Source organism: Channa argus, chromosome 8, assembly GCF_033026475.1.
Source record: "Channa argus isolate prfri chromosome 8, Channa argus male v1.0, whole genome shotgun sequence".
Classification (NCBI taxonomy): Eukaryota; Metazoa; Chordata; class Actinopteri; order Anabantiformes; family Channidae; genus Channa; species Channa argus.
In genome coordinates, this window is record NC_090204.1 from 6,915,721 (window position 1) to 6,932,932 (window position 17,212).

The 17,212-nt window shown below is 40.1% G+C and overlaps 1 protein-coding gene across 2 annotated transcripts in view; it reads right to left on the reverse strand.

Annotated features, from left to right (window-relative positions):
- Positions 1-239: 239 nt before the first annotated feature.
- ncanb (neurocan b) overlaps positions 240-17,212 on the reverse strand; it is a 136,923-nt gene continuing 119,950 nt past the window's right edge. For both annotated transcript variants that reach the window (XM_067513803.1, XM_067513802.1), the window contains 4 exons: positions 16,325-16,407; positions 15,935-16,079; positions 7,548-7,730; positions 240-6,250 (listed from right to left, as the gene is read on the reverse strand). In XM_067513803.1, the coding sequence (XP_067369904.1) occupies positions 6,114-6,250; positions 7,548-7,730; positions 15,935-16,079; positions 16,325-16,407 (548 nt within the window). In that variant the 3' untranslated portion in view covers positions 240-6,113. The remainder of the gene's footprint in view (positions 6,251-7,547; positions 7,731-15,934; positions 16,080-16,324; positions 16,408-17,212) is intronic.

A 17,212-nucleotide genomic window follows, 5' to 3' on the forward strand; every position in this document is an offset into this window, starting at 1 on the left:
TAAACACATATGAGAAGAAGGTTATCTCTAAATTATATTTGGTTATTTCGAAGCTGGAGCTTGGAGACTGTGCAGAATGAAGACTGGAAACAGGGGGAATCAACAAGCCTGGCTCTGGAAAGTCTCCTATTCAATCTTCTTGTTAAAAAGAAAAGTGGCCACAATTTGAACATGCTGGTGACCCCAGAGGTGTAGTGTCAAAACAGACAGCAGCAAATAACCACTCCAACCAAGCCAGGTAACGGATCCAAACGAGGGTTTCCTTTAATGATCATTTGTTTAGTAAAGAATATGATACAATGACAGGACAGGAATTCATAAGAACACACATCAATAAATATGGCTAAATACTTGTGGACCACATTCAAACAGCCAGTAGTGTTTGTGTTTACAGTCGACTTGAACACAAAGGTAGCCAGAAACTGAAGCGTTTGGAAGGAAGAGAGCCAAAAAAGGCCATTTGCTTTAAATGGTAAAATATCATCTCACTTCAGGCTGCTCTCCTGCAGTGTGTGTGTTTCTTCTGATGCAGCAGTTTAAAGTGTGCATGTGAGGGAACAATGTGCAGAAACAGAAAGAAGAAGGTTTTGGATCCACCAAGACTGTATGAATATGGTCCAGACGGGCTAAGCAACAAACACACTCAGAGTTTAAAAAAGAGGAAACAAAGTAAAACCTCAGAGTATTTACATCACAGAAGAATTGGGAGTGTTTGTCATTGGTTTCTGCTCTGCATTTGTCTGTTTCATACCTCACTCTCAAACTGTAACATGTCTCCATTCATCCATCCATCCGTCCCAACAGAATACAGCCGGATTCTCGACAATGATAAATCGTCTCAGCTCAGTATCAGACAGAGACACAGTGTCATAGAAAAACCACTGCGGAGGTACCTGTACATGAAAATGAACATGGAAGAATTGATGCAGCAGTCCACAAAAGGAAAGTAGGAGTGGGGGTAAGATAAGAATAGGAAAATGATGCAAATAATGCAGAAACAAAAGGTCTGGGTGGAAACAATCAGATGGAAGAGTGGACAAATAGCTTTTTCACAGAGTCACAGAGTGCGGCGAGCTATGACAGTGTGTTTCCCTTTTATTTAGAAAACATCCACTGGTTAGTTGACACTATTGTGCTGTCAATGCCATCGACAGAATTAATAGGAACGAAGACAGACAGCCTAATCATGTAATCAATAGTCTGTCTGTGCGTGACTGAGGACCACAGCCTCTACCAGTCTTATCGGGTTGTCATTGCCGACCAGTGCGTGTGTTTACTGTAAGTGCATCTGCTTTACAGTCAGGCACAGTGACACAGTACAGGCAGGAAACAGTGGGCTCTCGGTTTTCATTCACAATGGCAAACATACTATCAGTACACGTGTACACAGAGTCAACCGTCAGGGAACAGGCAGGGGATCTTCTTGAAACAAACTCATCTAGCATGTTTCAAACATGGCTGTCTTTCCGAAACATCATGAGGAGTCGCTGCATCGTTGAGCGACCGATTCAGATTTGACGCTTTGCTAAGCAAAAATAAAAACAATCAAGTGTCAATGAAATTTCTGTAAGTCATAATGCTAAACAAAGTAATCAGCATTTGATCTGGTTATTACTGTATATTATTATTCTCCATTTCTGTTTCTCCTGAGAATGCAAGTGTAGATCTTCTAAGACTCTTTTAAGCTTTTAAACCTTCACCTGCAAACAATCTTTTTAAAAGACTATATTTAACTTAACTAGACACTTGACTATGGCTCACAAAAAATGATAGTTGCAGTCAAATTGATGGTCACAAGCCAGAAATGACTTTCTGCCTGCATCAGTTGTTTTCCAGGAATAGTAAGAATTGAAAGTGTAAATCAGACACTAGCAAGTGGCTGTGAATAAATAATAAGCTGCATAAAAATCTTGACAGGTGTAACAACTGTATGTAAACAGACCAGTGCTTGTTTTTAAATATCAAAATTCAAAATGCCTGTACTCATGAATATTTATCACTCACTGTGATGATTTTTAATCATTGTGCCTAGTTGGGGTGTTTTGCGTGAGGAGAAAATTACACTGGTGTTTATGAATGTTGCTGTACCCCCCTGCTGAGACACTCAACGTCCATTTCTGTCACACAAACTCAATGAGGCACACTTTCCCACAATATATACAACAAATTTAACCAAGTTGTGCTCCTGCTGTTATTGTTTAGACGGGGTGCAATCAAACTGTCACAGCTACAAGCACTCGCAGACGTGCTTGTGGTCTCTTTCGATCCTGCTCCTATCTCACCCGTGCTGAACTGTAAGCTGTGACTGAGGGGAATGCCTGCGTCCCCATTAGGACAGGGGGCTAGGCCCCAAAAGAGGCCTGCTGCTTTCTGCCTACTCAAGAAATCGCTGGCACTGACCTGTGTCGAGGGCCACTCATCATCATTTCAGTTATAAGGCCTGTCTTTGTCTGTCTGAGTAAAAAAGGGGAGGGGAGGAGTGCTTGAGAGGAAGAGATGAAATGAGTGAGTCTAAAGCAAAGAGAGAGAAAAAAACACTTCTGTGTGTAAGGGCCAGTGTTTTCAAATTTGAAAGGGAAAATTATAAGAAAGCATTCATGACAAAAAGTGTTAAGAGTGTTAAGAGAGACTGTGAGAAACCCTTAGACCTTTAAAACTGCAGAGCTAAAAAGTGACTGGTCCCAGCGGATGTGCCAAAAACAGACTGTTCCCTTACAAAGTACAAGCATGCAAGACCCTGGGGAGGACCATCATCATCATCACAATCCAAACTTTTTAGGTGGTGTCCACTTTATTTTGGTCGGTTGGTGAACAACTCTTCTCAAAGTTCATGAAAAAAAAACATTACTAGTAGGAGCCAACGTATTAATCATCTACTGTTAATCTGTTGTATTTCAGAATTCATAATTTCTGCTTCAGCAAAGAAAAGGTGACAAGAGAAGATTAAACAACAAATTCAACGAATGGTCATTTCTTGAGAGATGTCTTATTTTATTTTGGCCAGGTTTGTCTCCGAAGACTCCCTGGTTTTCTTGCCCAAACATACTGTTGTTGTCAGGAAGTTCTCTACTGCTGTCATAGAGCTGAACCATTACACACCTGTAATTTGTATTGTATTGTATTTGAATTCCTGTGATGGGGCCACCATCCACAATTTTATTTGTCCATTTATCCTCAAAAAAAAGGAAAAACAAATTTAAAAGAACAGGTCCTGGGGTGGTCTGACATCTACAAAACAACAGGAGTTAGATGACTGTCACAGTTCTCTGGCCCTCCAGTGTGTCAAGCTAACCCTTCCCCTGTCATCACAGCACTGTGGTTCTGCAGATAATGCCACTTGTTAATTAGGCATGCGGTAGATTAATTAAACTGATACAGAGGTGTAGGTTCACTATTCATCTTGGTGCAGAAGAGTGTTGTCATTGCCAAGGTGAGAAGAGACAAACAAAGGCAGAGAATTAATGTGCACAGGATGGATTTGCTTCTTGTGTGACTTTACATAACCTGATCCTGCTTTGGTGCTCTTTTTGTAAGGTGTGAAAGGCTTCTGTAAGGACTCCCTTTCAGCAATAAAAATCTGGTTAAAAATGAATTTAGATGTGCTTATCCACCGCTAGTTTTCTATAGTAAAACGACAGTGAAGTTCAAGGAAAGTCAAGCAGTTGAACAAGATTGAAAAACATAAAAGTGCTAGACTCAGTGTTTGCGACATAATCCCAGAAGCTCCAACCTCAAGCACGGGCTTTAAAGAACAGAAGTTTAACCTGGCAGTAAAGGGGAAGGAAAAGAGAGCAAAGCGCTTGTTTTATCCGTCTCAATTCCCTCTTTAAAACAGGACACGTGGCAGGAGACAGCACAGGTGTAAAAGGCTGTGAGAATTGGTTTGCTCCAGAAATGGCAAAGCCCTAATCACTGCTGACCCTCTCTATCATCATCTGCTGGGACCTCAGCCACTGTCAACATCCTCAATCATAAACACACACACACACACACAAACGCAGAGCGAACAAACACATTCCCGCTATGATGAGAAAGATCTCAACATCTCTGTCTCATCTGACTTAGTATATTCATCCTCATACCCTGTGTACCAAGCTTTGATTCCTGATCCCCCAGTCATCAGTGTGAGTCTGTGCTACTTGTCAAGTCTGTTCCCCGACACATGTCCAACACATCTTAGTTTAGGAGGCAGAGCAGTCTACGCTGCAAAAAAAACACTTCAACTCCAGTCATTCAATCTAATATTTAAAGCTGCTCTATTCTATAATATTATATCAACAATGGATCAAATGACTAAGTGATTATTTTGAAAGGGGATGACTGATGACAGTCTAAGCCAGAGTCTAAATTTGCAGCGGTTTTCAGTACATAAAAAACATTTGCCAGGCTCCACCAGCAGCTCGGTAGGGACTAGATGGAGAACATACTGTAGTGGAGCAATTATTGACTACGTGACTTAGAGCTTAGATGAAAAAAAAAAAACTGAGATAAAAGCTGAGTAGACTTACTTCAGGTGGGCAGAAACACAACCCCGAAACTGCTGCTCAGATACACTTGTTAACTAGGCAGTCGTGAGCTAACATGTTACACATAGCAACTTTATAAGGCAATCATTTGTCAAAGTCTGTAAAAACACCCCTCCAAACTGGGAGAAGAGTCTGCCCTTTGTGCAAATAAAATAAACAAGACAACAACCAAAGCACACAGTGTCCAAATTAGACAACTTGTATGACCAATCACATCCCTTGACCAGCTTCCAGCATTCGAATTAATAACACTTTAGTTGTGTTTGTAGTGAGGGCAGATTCTTCAAGATATTCTTGATAATAACAGAACTCTCAACCTATTTCTAACCTTTTTCAAATAAAGAGGCAAAAATGAGCTCACCCCAGCTAAATAAATGTTAGGAAGGCTAATGATTTCTTATGTGACATGTGTTTTTTGCAGTGTACCCAAACTCTGCACATGGACTCCTCATATCTTGTACTTCGCCACAACTAGATCTACAGTAGAAAACTTGCTCTGCGTCTGCCTGTCTGTATCTCTCGTGACTGGCTGACAGCATAATTTTCCCTTTTAGGCCACAGACGTTCAAATCCTAAATAAAGGAGAAACAAATGAGTGAGAGGAACTTCGCCCTGCTGCATTATCTCGATTAATTCACAGCACGCATTTGTAGAACAACACAAACGATGACAAAAGGCAAAGCAAACGTGGGACTGCTGAGCTGAGTTATGACAAACTGACATCAAATGATCAGATTAACCCCTGACAACGACAGGTGTGGACGTTTGACAGAACAAGAGCTGTTGGAGATTGTGTGACACTTCAGAAAAGTGACTGATGTGTAATGAGACGTGACTGAACTGAACAGAATGAAATGTGTTTCATTTTTCCTCTGGGGGTTGAGCATCTGATCTAAATTCTTACACTGACAAGAAGATACAACACTAACAATCAAATAATTCAGTCACAACTGCCTCTAATTCAAAGAAAAAGCAATTAAATCTGGTTCAGAATAACTCCATGTCTCTTTAAGTACAATGTCTTACAAAGAACAAACCAAAAGCAGCAGAGTCAAGAAATAAACACTGAGTATTTGTAAAAAATGAGTTTAACAGACAAGGCTCAAGTCAACCACATATTTTCCTTGACTCCTCTGATTTTGATACAGCATTTTCAGTAATGTTGTCCCTATTTACAGTTTGTACTAAACCAGTTCTCTCTGAAGAATGTTCGGTGAGGATCTCAAAGGTTTTTGTTCTTGTTTATTTTAAAAAAAAAAACAGGTCAGCGTAGCCCCATGTTTTAGGTCATCGTTGAGCTCTAAGAGAAAGTAACTGGGTGAAGTAGGAGGGCAGGTGAGAGACAGACAGTTCAAGATGAGAAAGTAAGACAGAGAAAGTAAAAAGAGTACAAAGGGATTCGTCATTGTCCCGTTGAAACCTGGCAGAACTTTGGCAGGTCTCAGAGCTGACAAGGATACAGGCTGGCTCAATGAGCCACGGGTGGAGCTACTGTAAGGGCAGGGCATTTGGGGTAAGGAGGACGACAGGGAGACAGGCAAACTGCAGTTGGTAGCAGAGGAGAAAAGGAAAGAGGGTTTTTTTGGTTCAGAAGTAGGAGTGGTTGTGGCCCTGGCCTGGCTCCCCTCCGTGGTGACCTCCCTCTCTGTGGCCGTGCCTCCTGTGCTTTCTGCGCTCTCTTCTGCCCTTGTGGTGGTGGCGCCGATAACGGTGGGCTCGCCGGGCTGGTGGAGAAAACACACATGTAAAAAGAGAGTTAGGGCAATTTATTAAAGCTGCAAGTCAGAGATGTACTGAGATGCAAGGTGACAGTGGAAAACTGATGTGAGGGGAAGATGAATCGCTGACAGGTGGAGGCTGGTGAAACCAGGTGAGAGGACAGGGAAAAAGAATCAAAAAGCGGGAAGGTCAAAACCACATGTTCTCTGTAGATCGGCTAACTTTTTCCACCACACTGAGGGAATCTGTTTAATCTCGCATTGCGGTGCGTTTAGCAAGAACACACCGAGCTATCCACCCACTTGCAGCGCCAGTGTAAGCTTGTTCCTGGGGTGTACTGCCAAATTAGGTTGCGCTGTCCCTTTCTGGATATTGCCAACAAAGAAATGTCATCTGCAATGAACGATAGTGACGCTATAACTCTGGGCCAAAAAAACAATTCTACCCAAAGATAAAGAGTCATAGGCAAATGAATCTTTATCACTTTGAACAGAAGCTAGATTATTCCAGTATTTCATCATTACTGTCACATTGTGAGCAGAGTGAAATGAAATTCAAGGCTCAGTTTGTTGAATATTTATATACATCAACCCTTCATATCTCATCTGAAGAAGCAAGAAATTATGCTGAAAAGTCATGTATTATAGTCATCTATTCTTTCATGGAGTGAGTTCTTTGAGAGAAAGTTTATTTTAAGGCTCAAAGGAGCTATGGTGTGTGACAGTTCCATTATAAAAACAATATTATTGCTGCTTTTAGATGTAACACTGTAATAAAATAAAAGGTAGGATCTGTAATGACACTGCAGTGTCTTCATATAACTCCATCTGAAAAACAAGTCAGCAGATTTGGAATTGTGTGATGCTCGATATTTGCGATCAGATAGTCCATATGAGTTATACAGAGTCATATTTCTCTTTGGTATTCCATGAGCGGTCAGCCCATTGCAAAAATGTCTTTTGGAAAAAACAAACAAACAAACAAACAAAAAAAAAAACACCTCAAGTGTAAAGCACTTCAAAGGAGACCCGAACACATCTAAGCAAGCCCAGGGGATTTAATTCAGTCTGCAACCCCAGTAATCTTTTTGCTTGCAATTATTAATAATGAGAGCAGGGATGGGACGCCTGAAAGCACATGGTGACAGCAGCTCTTGAAGGCCCTTAATGTAGGAGGCTCAGTCTTAAGGTGGTGTGAGCGCTAAGAATAGGACAAAATGCAAATGTGAAAATGACCTAACAAATGAAAAAAGTGCTTTAAGTCCTGTTGTCTGCCATCCTTCTCCTGTTGTGGAAAACTCACATTTTATGCAGATGATTTTTGGTCGGTCCCACTTGCCGTTGGCACGACACTTGGCGGTGGGAACATGGCGCTGCAGGAAGCCGTCTGCGCACTGGTAGCGCACTACAGAGTGGATGTCATAGTGGGAACGCTTCCGACCAATCAGGAAGGCATTATCCACAGTGGGAGGTGCTCCACAGAGAACTGCAGGGGCAGAAAAAGACAGAATATTGATCTGGTTGTCCACTTCGGTTCATTTACAGTTCCTTCTGTGTGACAAGTGTATTCACTGGATTTTCACATTCATTAAACCATTTCACTGTTCCTAATGGGTTTTACATTAAGAGTGTTATTTGATTTTAAGGACACTAACACCACAGGACAATCATTGACTGGAACACTCATAGCACAGACATCAAAATATAGATTTAGTGTCTGCAGGACAGCGTGTCCATCCAAGCCTGTGAGTGAGTGGGCGGCTGTCAACGTGCCACGGCATTTTAGACACATATAGAGCTGTGGCAGAATCAGAAAATGTTTACAGAAGCTGAGATGGAAGGAGAGCTTTGGTCAGAGACTGACAGGATGGACAAGCCTCAGGGCAGCACTTAAACAACTTGTGATGTTCAAGTCAGAAGGGTGCTGCTCTCCCCCAGTGGAAGCAGCAGGACAATGTGTAGTAACTTTAGGAGTCCCTAGATGGCAGTCCAGTGGCTGAAGCCCCAACGCCCCTTACCGCAATGTAAACTGAAAACATGGAGGAGTTCTTTTTTCTCACTGTGATCATATTTGGCCCAGGTGGACAGTAAAAATGACACTCAGCTGCTAAACCAATTTAAACCATATATTTGGAATTTAAAGTGAAATAGATTAAAGAATCTGTTGCTTATTCAATGTGCTGCTCAACAGAAGTGAGCAGTAAGGAAATTCCTTGTGAAGGAGCTGAACTGCATGTTTCTTTTCTTGCATGGGCTCATTACTTTCATTTATTCGATGTAAAATGCCAGGAAAACCATGCCAACAGTCTTAGAGTTGTTATACACAAAAGACACAGGAGTACTGACAGGGGGTTTACAGTAAGAGCAAATGAGCTTCTTCACATTTCAGGTCTTAATGTGTGGTGTTCAGTGTGTTTGTCTGAAGAGCATTCACACTTTTTTTGCTTGTTTCTGACTTGTCAAAAGTCTATCCGTGTTTTTCTTTGCATGTTGTTTTCCTTTCCTCTGAAAGAACTATGCTTACCTGCACCTTGATTGTATCAGAGCAGTCTAATTTCTTTTTACAGTTCCAAAATTATTTTGATTTTGGCTTCTTGTACCAACCAAAGTACAGGTGGAAACAATAGAGATTGTTGAAATAATAAAGTTACAGAACAGATATGTTGTAACACAACACAGTACAGCTAATCATTTATATTATTATATTATATTTATATTAATATCCACACTCGTGTTTGACAGGCTGAAATGTGAGGTTGATCCAAATTAAGTTTCACTTCTCACTTTTGCCCTGTTTACATGCATAGTCCACCTGCACTGGCTCTAGTGTAATAGCCAATTCATCTCAGTTATGTACTGTATCAATATTATTGGGTTATATGATCTTAAAGTGTCCTCACTATTGGATACCAACATATTGTATGTGCACGAATATGTGTTTGTGAAGCCTGCAGTGCCCTTAATACAATCCAATATGCAGTTAAATCCCTGTGCCTTTTAAAAAATAGATTTATATTTTTTGGGGGAAAATAATGTAAAGCAATTAGTCACAACAAAATTAGACATATATTTTCTCTGCATGAGAAAATATCAAAGGACCTACCGTATGAGTCCTTATCAGTGCACTACCCTGACAAAACTCCTCAGCCTGAGCCAGCTGATAGTGTGAAATATTAAGAGTTGTGGAAACCTGTTTGAATATAAATAACCTTCACGCTGGCTCGATCGCAGGTAACTTTTTCGCCTATACCAAAAACTACCACACATTCCATCCTTAAATTTACACACTTCAGTGCTAAAGTGGTCATAAGAAGACTTAATCAGCAATCAGAAAATGTTTACAATCCCCTTGTCCTTGTCCTAATACCTCTTAAATTCTTAATAAGGGAAAGATATGCCATTAACTCTGATGAAAGGTTTAATGCCACATTTACAGTTTAATGTGTTGTGGAACGAACGGGCAATAAGCACTTCGCTCCTCACTCGAGACGACACCTGACTCAACACAAATGGAGGGCTAAAAGGTAGTTTTCCATTAGTCCTCACCTATGTACACTGTTGAATGATTTCTCACAGTGGGGGCAAGCTGAGTCAGAATGTATTGAAGTAGGGATAAAAGAAAATGTCACTTAGCTCAGAAAAAGCAAAGAGAACCAGGGTTTTATGGGAGATGGGTTAAGTTTGAAAAGGTCTTTTGTAGAATAAAGCTTGAAGGGCATACAGAACTACTAGTGGGAGAGGAACTGGATTTCACAGGAAATGTCCATCAGATGTCCTTTTCATAATAATTTCTAAAACCACTTCCCAAATTGTAAGCTTAAAATGTTTAAATACAGTTCACGTATGGAGTTTTGATGTAACACTCATCCCTTAACACTGAGTATTTAGCCACCAGTGACATGAAGTACGTCTGATTGGAGATTAGTCAATGTGAGACATTCACTTTTCTAATCCAATGAGGAGAGATCAGCAGGAAGACAGTCGGGTGCACCAACACACACACACACACACACACACACACACACACACACACACACACACACACACACACACACACACACACACAGAGAGACAACCATTCACACTCACAGGCAATTTAGAGTCACCAGTTAACCTAACGTACATTGGATCGTGGGTCAAAACTGGAGAAACCCACACAAGTACGGCGAGAACATGCAAACTCCACCACCGTGCTGCCCTCTCAAAACCCTGCCTGGTGGGTATAATTCAGGTAAAGGTGCACCACTCAATATTTTTACTGTACATCATGTTAACTGTACAATAAGCTAATCTCTAAAGTAAAATGAAGTATTTTAGAGCCTTTCTGCTAATTGTTCTAGTTCTGTGGCCTATACAGTAACTTCACTGCTCTCATTAACAATGTTTCCAACACAGCAAGGACTGTTTTAATGGAAAAGCTAAAAAACAAAATCCACTGTATGCTACGTGTCTTACACCAAAAGTGTCAACTTGCCGATGAACACCGTGAGGATTTTAGCAGGTAGGTTACTGAGATGTCTTTCTCTTTGTAGAGATCAGAAACAGAGCTAAAAGGAGAGTGAGCACTAAACAAAGAGGTAGAAACAAAGGAGTGTGTGTGAAGAGATGGGCAGCTGGGGGAATTGACAAGAAACACAGAGGTCTGAATGATGAGAAAAGAAGAGAAATAGCTGAAAAGGAGATTCACTTATCCAGAGGGGAAATGGCAGCGGAGAATCTCAGGTACTGCCTGCAGCACTGGCAGGCTTTTAAGGGTCTTTCTAAGTGTGGAGGATATCTAAATCATATCTAAAGTATCTAAAAATATTGTATGTTTTGTGACTTCTCATACTGTAGGTGATATATCTTCTAGTACAGTAGCTATTAAAGTTACAGGCTATTAATCCTGCACATAGTTTGCATACAGTGTACATGTTTTCATGTTTCCAAAAGTATTTTCTGTCACCACGTGGAAGCGGGACACTGTGAGTAAGGGACATGGAGAAAGCTGCGGACAGTTAGATGCTGGTTTCTCCCTGCATCCTCCATGACCTCATAGAAAGTGCAGACCTACTGGCAATCATGTTGGAACGAATGAGAAAGGCAGAAAATAGTGTGTGCATTCTTGCTGAGACACCACTGAGGGAAAGTCTCTCATGGAAACAGTAGATTTCACATTATTAAAAAACAAACTGCTGCAGTTTGCTGAGGTGCCCATGAGAGCTGCTGAGTCCAACTGAGAGAAAGTGGTTTTAAGTACAGTATAACACACAGTATGAAAGTATAATGTGGTGTGAAAAGCCTGCCAAAAACAACAGAGTCTAAGCTGTGGCTTTCTAATCTTCTTCTTTTCAAACTAACTGTCATATATTAGTCATTCTAATAGTGTCATCAAATCGTATGCATCCCAAACATACAGCTTCCTTGAAGAAAGAAAAGACAGAAATCAGATAGAGGATTTCTTTGCTTATTTTCCTGATTTGAGTTAAAGCAAACTAACAAGACTCTTTTCACAGCCAAAAGCACACATTGACATTAGCAATGGCTCAGATTCAATTCAAGTCAGTAAGCTATGCCACTGTATGCAGACCCTCAGAGCACACCTGATTATTAAAGACCTTTGTCTTAAGGAATGGTTTGGCTTTTTTAATGCTGGTCTTATTACAATATTTATGTCTTTATGTGTATGTGTTTTTCTAATACAGCCTCTTTCCATGAAATGTTTCTAAACATTATTAAAATTCACCAAGAATGTGTCTAGACTGTAAGTGAATGGAGCCACAACACAGCCCTGATTTTGTGTAAAAATGTGTTCCAAGCTGAGACCATATGAAATTTCAACAGGACAATTAAGTTAAATTGACTCTGTGCCTTTCAAAGTCCCATTGTATTTAAAATACACTTTCTCTCTGACATAGTGTAGTTCTTCCCCTGTTAGCTGTGTCGTACTTCGAAGCAGTTGCAATTAGGTTTGGTGTGACCTGGCTCTTTCACAACTCATAAACTGAGTTAGCTTGGAAGCAGATTTGTAATTTGTATGTAGATTCAATAACTGGAGCAAGGATTGTTATCATACTGTATATATGTAAGCTGCTGAGGCACACACACACACATATACATACCCTCATCTCCTTGTAGCTGAATTTTTCTTTTTCACCCCTCTGGCCTATTTGATAAGCTTGTGTACCAACTATTAACACAAAGCTCCATTTGAGCTCCTTTATTACATTTGTTTTTTTGTTTTTTTTAGAAATGACAGGTTTGTGTGTATCCCTCAATGATTACATTGCACACTAGTAGCTTAACAGCTGAAGGTACTGACAACTGCCTATCATTTCCCAAAGTACTTAAAGTACTCACTAAGTATGTCATGCTAAATTTGATTTCCTCTCTCTGTACATAATAACCCTTCAAAATAGTAAAATAATTTTACTCACGGGTCCTGTGGTGAGTAAATTCCCTCTCCTCCTCAATTGAAATGCTCGACAGCAGAAGACTTTGTGATTCTTGTCACTATAATCTAAATATAAATGTAAAACTTGACTTTCGCTATGTTCTCCACAAAATCAATCTTTTTCCTTTCTTACTTTCCTTCCTTGTACAGTGTTGAACCACTTATGCTGAAACAGGTGGATTTACAAACTTCAAAGTGATCATTTGTTGGCAAATGTAAAGTTGACACTATATTTATACACTGTACATTGTAGTCTTATTCTGTATTCTGATTTGACTTAAGACTGTAATTAAGAATCTGAAAATATTTGCATGACTGAATATAAAACCAGAGCAACACAATGCATCAGCAGGAGGATCCTGTCAACGTTTGTTTTATATCTCTCTACAGAGATTTAGCTGACTAAGTAACTACTATGGTGTATATCAAACGATTTATTTACAGAATTAGGGTTGAGGGCAAATAAGCAGGTTTAACAAGATTCATACATTATGCATTTGAATGTACAAATAATGTGAGTGACAAGATCTGATCACAGTCTCATCAGGAATCTGCCTTTTCATCATCAGTCATGATCTGCATTACACATCACCCTGACATCACACGACCCCCTGAACGACTGGCTTAAATGCTGGTGTATGTAATCACCTACTGTAATCAGTCCCAGGGGCTGCTGATGAGCAGATAAACAGTCCAAGTGAGGCGTGAGTGTTAGAAACCAGGCAGAGAATGCTCAGCATGGAGCTGACAAACCCAACTGATAAGACATGACATTACATTGGGTTACTTACAGTGAAAAAGAGGCTGATGGCAAAGTGGGGGAAAGATGAAAAGATGCTGGTGATTGTAACTGACTGATTAAGGGCAGAAGTAGGCTGGATGCTGGGGACTGGTGACAATGCGCATCAGAGGTGGTGCAGCACCTTGCTTGTGAGGGACCTTTCTTTTCATTCTAGATTACACAGAATGTTTCAGGAGACATGTTGATTGCCTGAAGCTTTAGAAATACGTTCTCTGTGCTTGTGGCGTCTGTTGACAAACCATCTATTACAGCACAAATAATTGGCCTAAATTAATGACCATTTTCAGGCCTTTGAGGTTTTTAAATTCACGTGAATCCACTTTTTAGTGATGAATACGGATGCATGACAAGGGGAGATACAGTATATTGTGTAGTTCTACAGTTTAGGTTAAAAACACCCAGTAGCTATTAGCTTAGCGCTTATGATGTAACAAATTGCGACTCATCACTTTCAGTAAATAGTGTCATATGTATATCGTGCTTTTCTACCTTATGCTTGATTTATGGCTCCATGTTAAATCTACTCAGAGGCTATGCAAGTGGCCTACATCCCTGTGAACATTTATACTTGTGTGCTGGTGTGTCCGTGTCAAACTGCATTTACACGTACACACTGGTAGTTGTTTATGAGGTTTCTGTGCCACCTTGTAGATTTGTTTGGTGTTCTACAAAAAAGTGACTAAAGCAGATAATGCTGAGATGGAGCTATCCATTGGCGAACAGCAATTACTTTAATTAAAATTGGTTCAAGGCAAAAAACAGAGCAGATTAGAAGGAGATGGTCAGTCAATGACCAACAGTTGTTGCAGTCTGCATCGTGTGGTTACACTTGTAGGGAGTTGCACATCAGGCTGGCGTAGGGGTCTGTGTCCCAAAGTTCAGCTTTGGCACTTTGTTGCTGCTCGCACATAATTTTGTCATCATTTCAAATGTTAGAAATTAACACATGTACCAGGAAAGTTTTTTGCTGTTTGTCTCAAAGTGATGGTTTACAAAGCAACTGCAAGATTGTGTTCAATGTTTACTCTGTTTCTATGCTTTGCCTGAGAGATTTTTGGTAATTGTATGATGCGTTTGATTGTGTGGTTGACAAGGGAGACTCAGCAATCACCAATCACTTAAACGAATTCTCTTTTCAGCTGTCACGTGACAGTTTGAAGATTTCAGTTTCTTTGTTGCTCAGAAATGTGACGCCTTCGATGTCTGCTCCAAAGGAATTACCTCCCCTCACACAATCCCTCCGTTTCTTTGTAAAGTAGTCATTAAATTGGTCCTGTAGTTTTTTTGCCATCAAGTTTTTTATAAGAGCATTGCTCATTCGTCTGTTCATAAAACCAAGTTTAATATAGTCAGTGTCACACTTGTGCTTGGCAATTTTGTGGAGCCAGCTAATGTTGTCAGTCAGACAGCCATAGTATTTGTGTGAGTGGGACAAAAAGATGAGAATTTTTCTTTTATCTTTCAATAAATTCCAAAATATTTATATTAACAGTTCGATATCTCTGCTTTATTTGCAGCAAAAACAGAATATGTTTTCTATTCAAAGCCCAAGGGTTAGTTAGAGAATGCAGCCACCAGTGGCTTCTTGTGTCCCAGTATTTCTTTAAATCAGCCATGTAGCTATTAATGCCTGTCTTCTTGTCACTGGTCATAAGTCCGATCTGTATGCAAATGTGTAGCAAAAATAAGCTCTAATAGGCTCTCGGAGGAGCATGTGCTGGTCTAACTCCAGCACCTACTGTAACAGGGGACACAGTAGTTTATACTGTATACGATCTTAACCAACCAGTAAGTACGGACACTTTGTTTTGATGAGTTTAACTTTCCAGGGCATAAAGTGTAAAGTACTTTTTGCCCTAAGATGTGATTCGCCTTAGTAAAACAGAACATTTGGCAGAGGAAGTGGAGCCTCTCATGAGGAATATGTGGAGCCCAGTTTAAAGCTGAACTGAAGGATGATGAGAGGTAGGAGACTGCTGAGGACCAGTAATGAGAGTGAATCTGAAGAGAGGCTCACTGATAACATCTTTCAACACACAACAGAATGTGGGTAATGTAAAATATGGCATAACTGAACTGTTCATATCCACCTGAAGGTACATGTGCTGTCAGTCTTAACACGAATGAGACAAAACAGATTCAGGAACATTTAACTCCCTTTCCTTCATATGATTCACCTTGAAAGGCCTTATATGACTTCAGAGTAAAAGACTGACAGCAGATTGACATCTCTTCCTTTGTCCTCCTCATTCTCCTTCTGCCTTCTGTCTGATTCCTCACTGTCACATTCTTTAAATCGAACGTCTCTCAATCCTTGTAGCCTTTTTTCTTTTTCAGTGTTTCTCTATTACATCCCGCTACTCTGTCTCCTTATTTCTCTGTCAGTCATCTTAATCACCTGTTGAAGATGCAGTCCACTCTAAGCCACTTTCTCCTCTCGCCTGGTTGTTCTCACCTGTTCCCTTCTTGCAGACATAGGGCAGATTGTAGTTGCACGGCACATCATTCCATTTGCCATTCTCATGAGCTATCATAACCACACAGTCCTCTCCTCCAGCGAAGAAGTTATCCGGCTGGTTCTCACGCCAATTCTCATATTGCTGTACACACAGACACACACAGACACACAGACACACACACCCACACACACACACACAGACACACAGACACACATTAGATTTAAGATGTATAGTTTAAGACAAATATGACAAAAATTAATGTTGTCTAAAGCTGTGATAAAGAGCATCTCCAGGTTTTTGTTATTCTTCACAACATTATTTATTTTCTACGAGGCATTAAATTCCACAAACATAAAAACACAAAACAGCTACAACTGGTTCCTTACCAGGTCCATTTTGTCAGTCCACTGAAAGTCATCCTCCACTGTACGATCATTTAACCCGATCCAGGTGTTGTCATGACTTAGACCTGAGTAGTAATAGAAGAGGAAAGTAAAACAGAGACACTATTAAGCTCCCAAATACAGCTCCACTACTTACTGTACATTAAAATTGTATATGATCATATGGAGTAGTAGTGAAGTTTGAATGTTCTCCCCGTGCTTGCGTGGGTTTCCTCTGGGTACTCGGCTTTGCTCCCACAGTTTAAAGACATGCATGTTGGGTTAATTGGTGACTCTAAATTGCAGTGCTATTCTTTGGACTGCAATACATCATATTAATTTTTATTTCTGACTAATTTTGCTATGTACTATATGACAGTAACCACTTTGAGAAAATAGGGATTTTATTTTCTTTAAGAAAAATGACTCTAATTTATAATAATACAATGTATACTAATTTATTATCGATATAAGTATCTATCAAGTAGAATGGTTTATGTTAATAGCAATTTAGAAAAAGAATTGCTGCTATAAAAACAAGATATCCTGACTTTTAATGCCAAGTATAAGCGAAATTAAAAAATACAGTGGATAACACACCTCTCACAATGCAATAAAGAGATAATCTTCCCTCGAATGCCTGATACATGCAAATGTCTTCCCACCAAATTGTAATGCTGGGTGACAAAATGACCTCTAATGATACTGGGTTTATGACTGCATTTTACTGCTTTTTACTGTTTTTTCTCTCATCTCCTGCTTATTATCTGAAAACCCTGAGATTTATCTAAAAACTCTTTAAGGCTCGATCCCTGGGGGTGGGTTGGGACCCACTGAACAGCTCCACCTTAAAACCCCAAAATGCTCACACACTGTTGGACCACTAAAAAT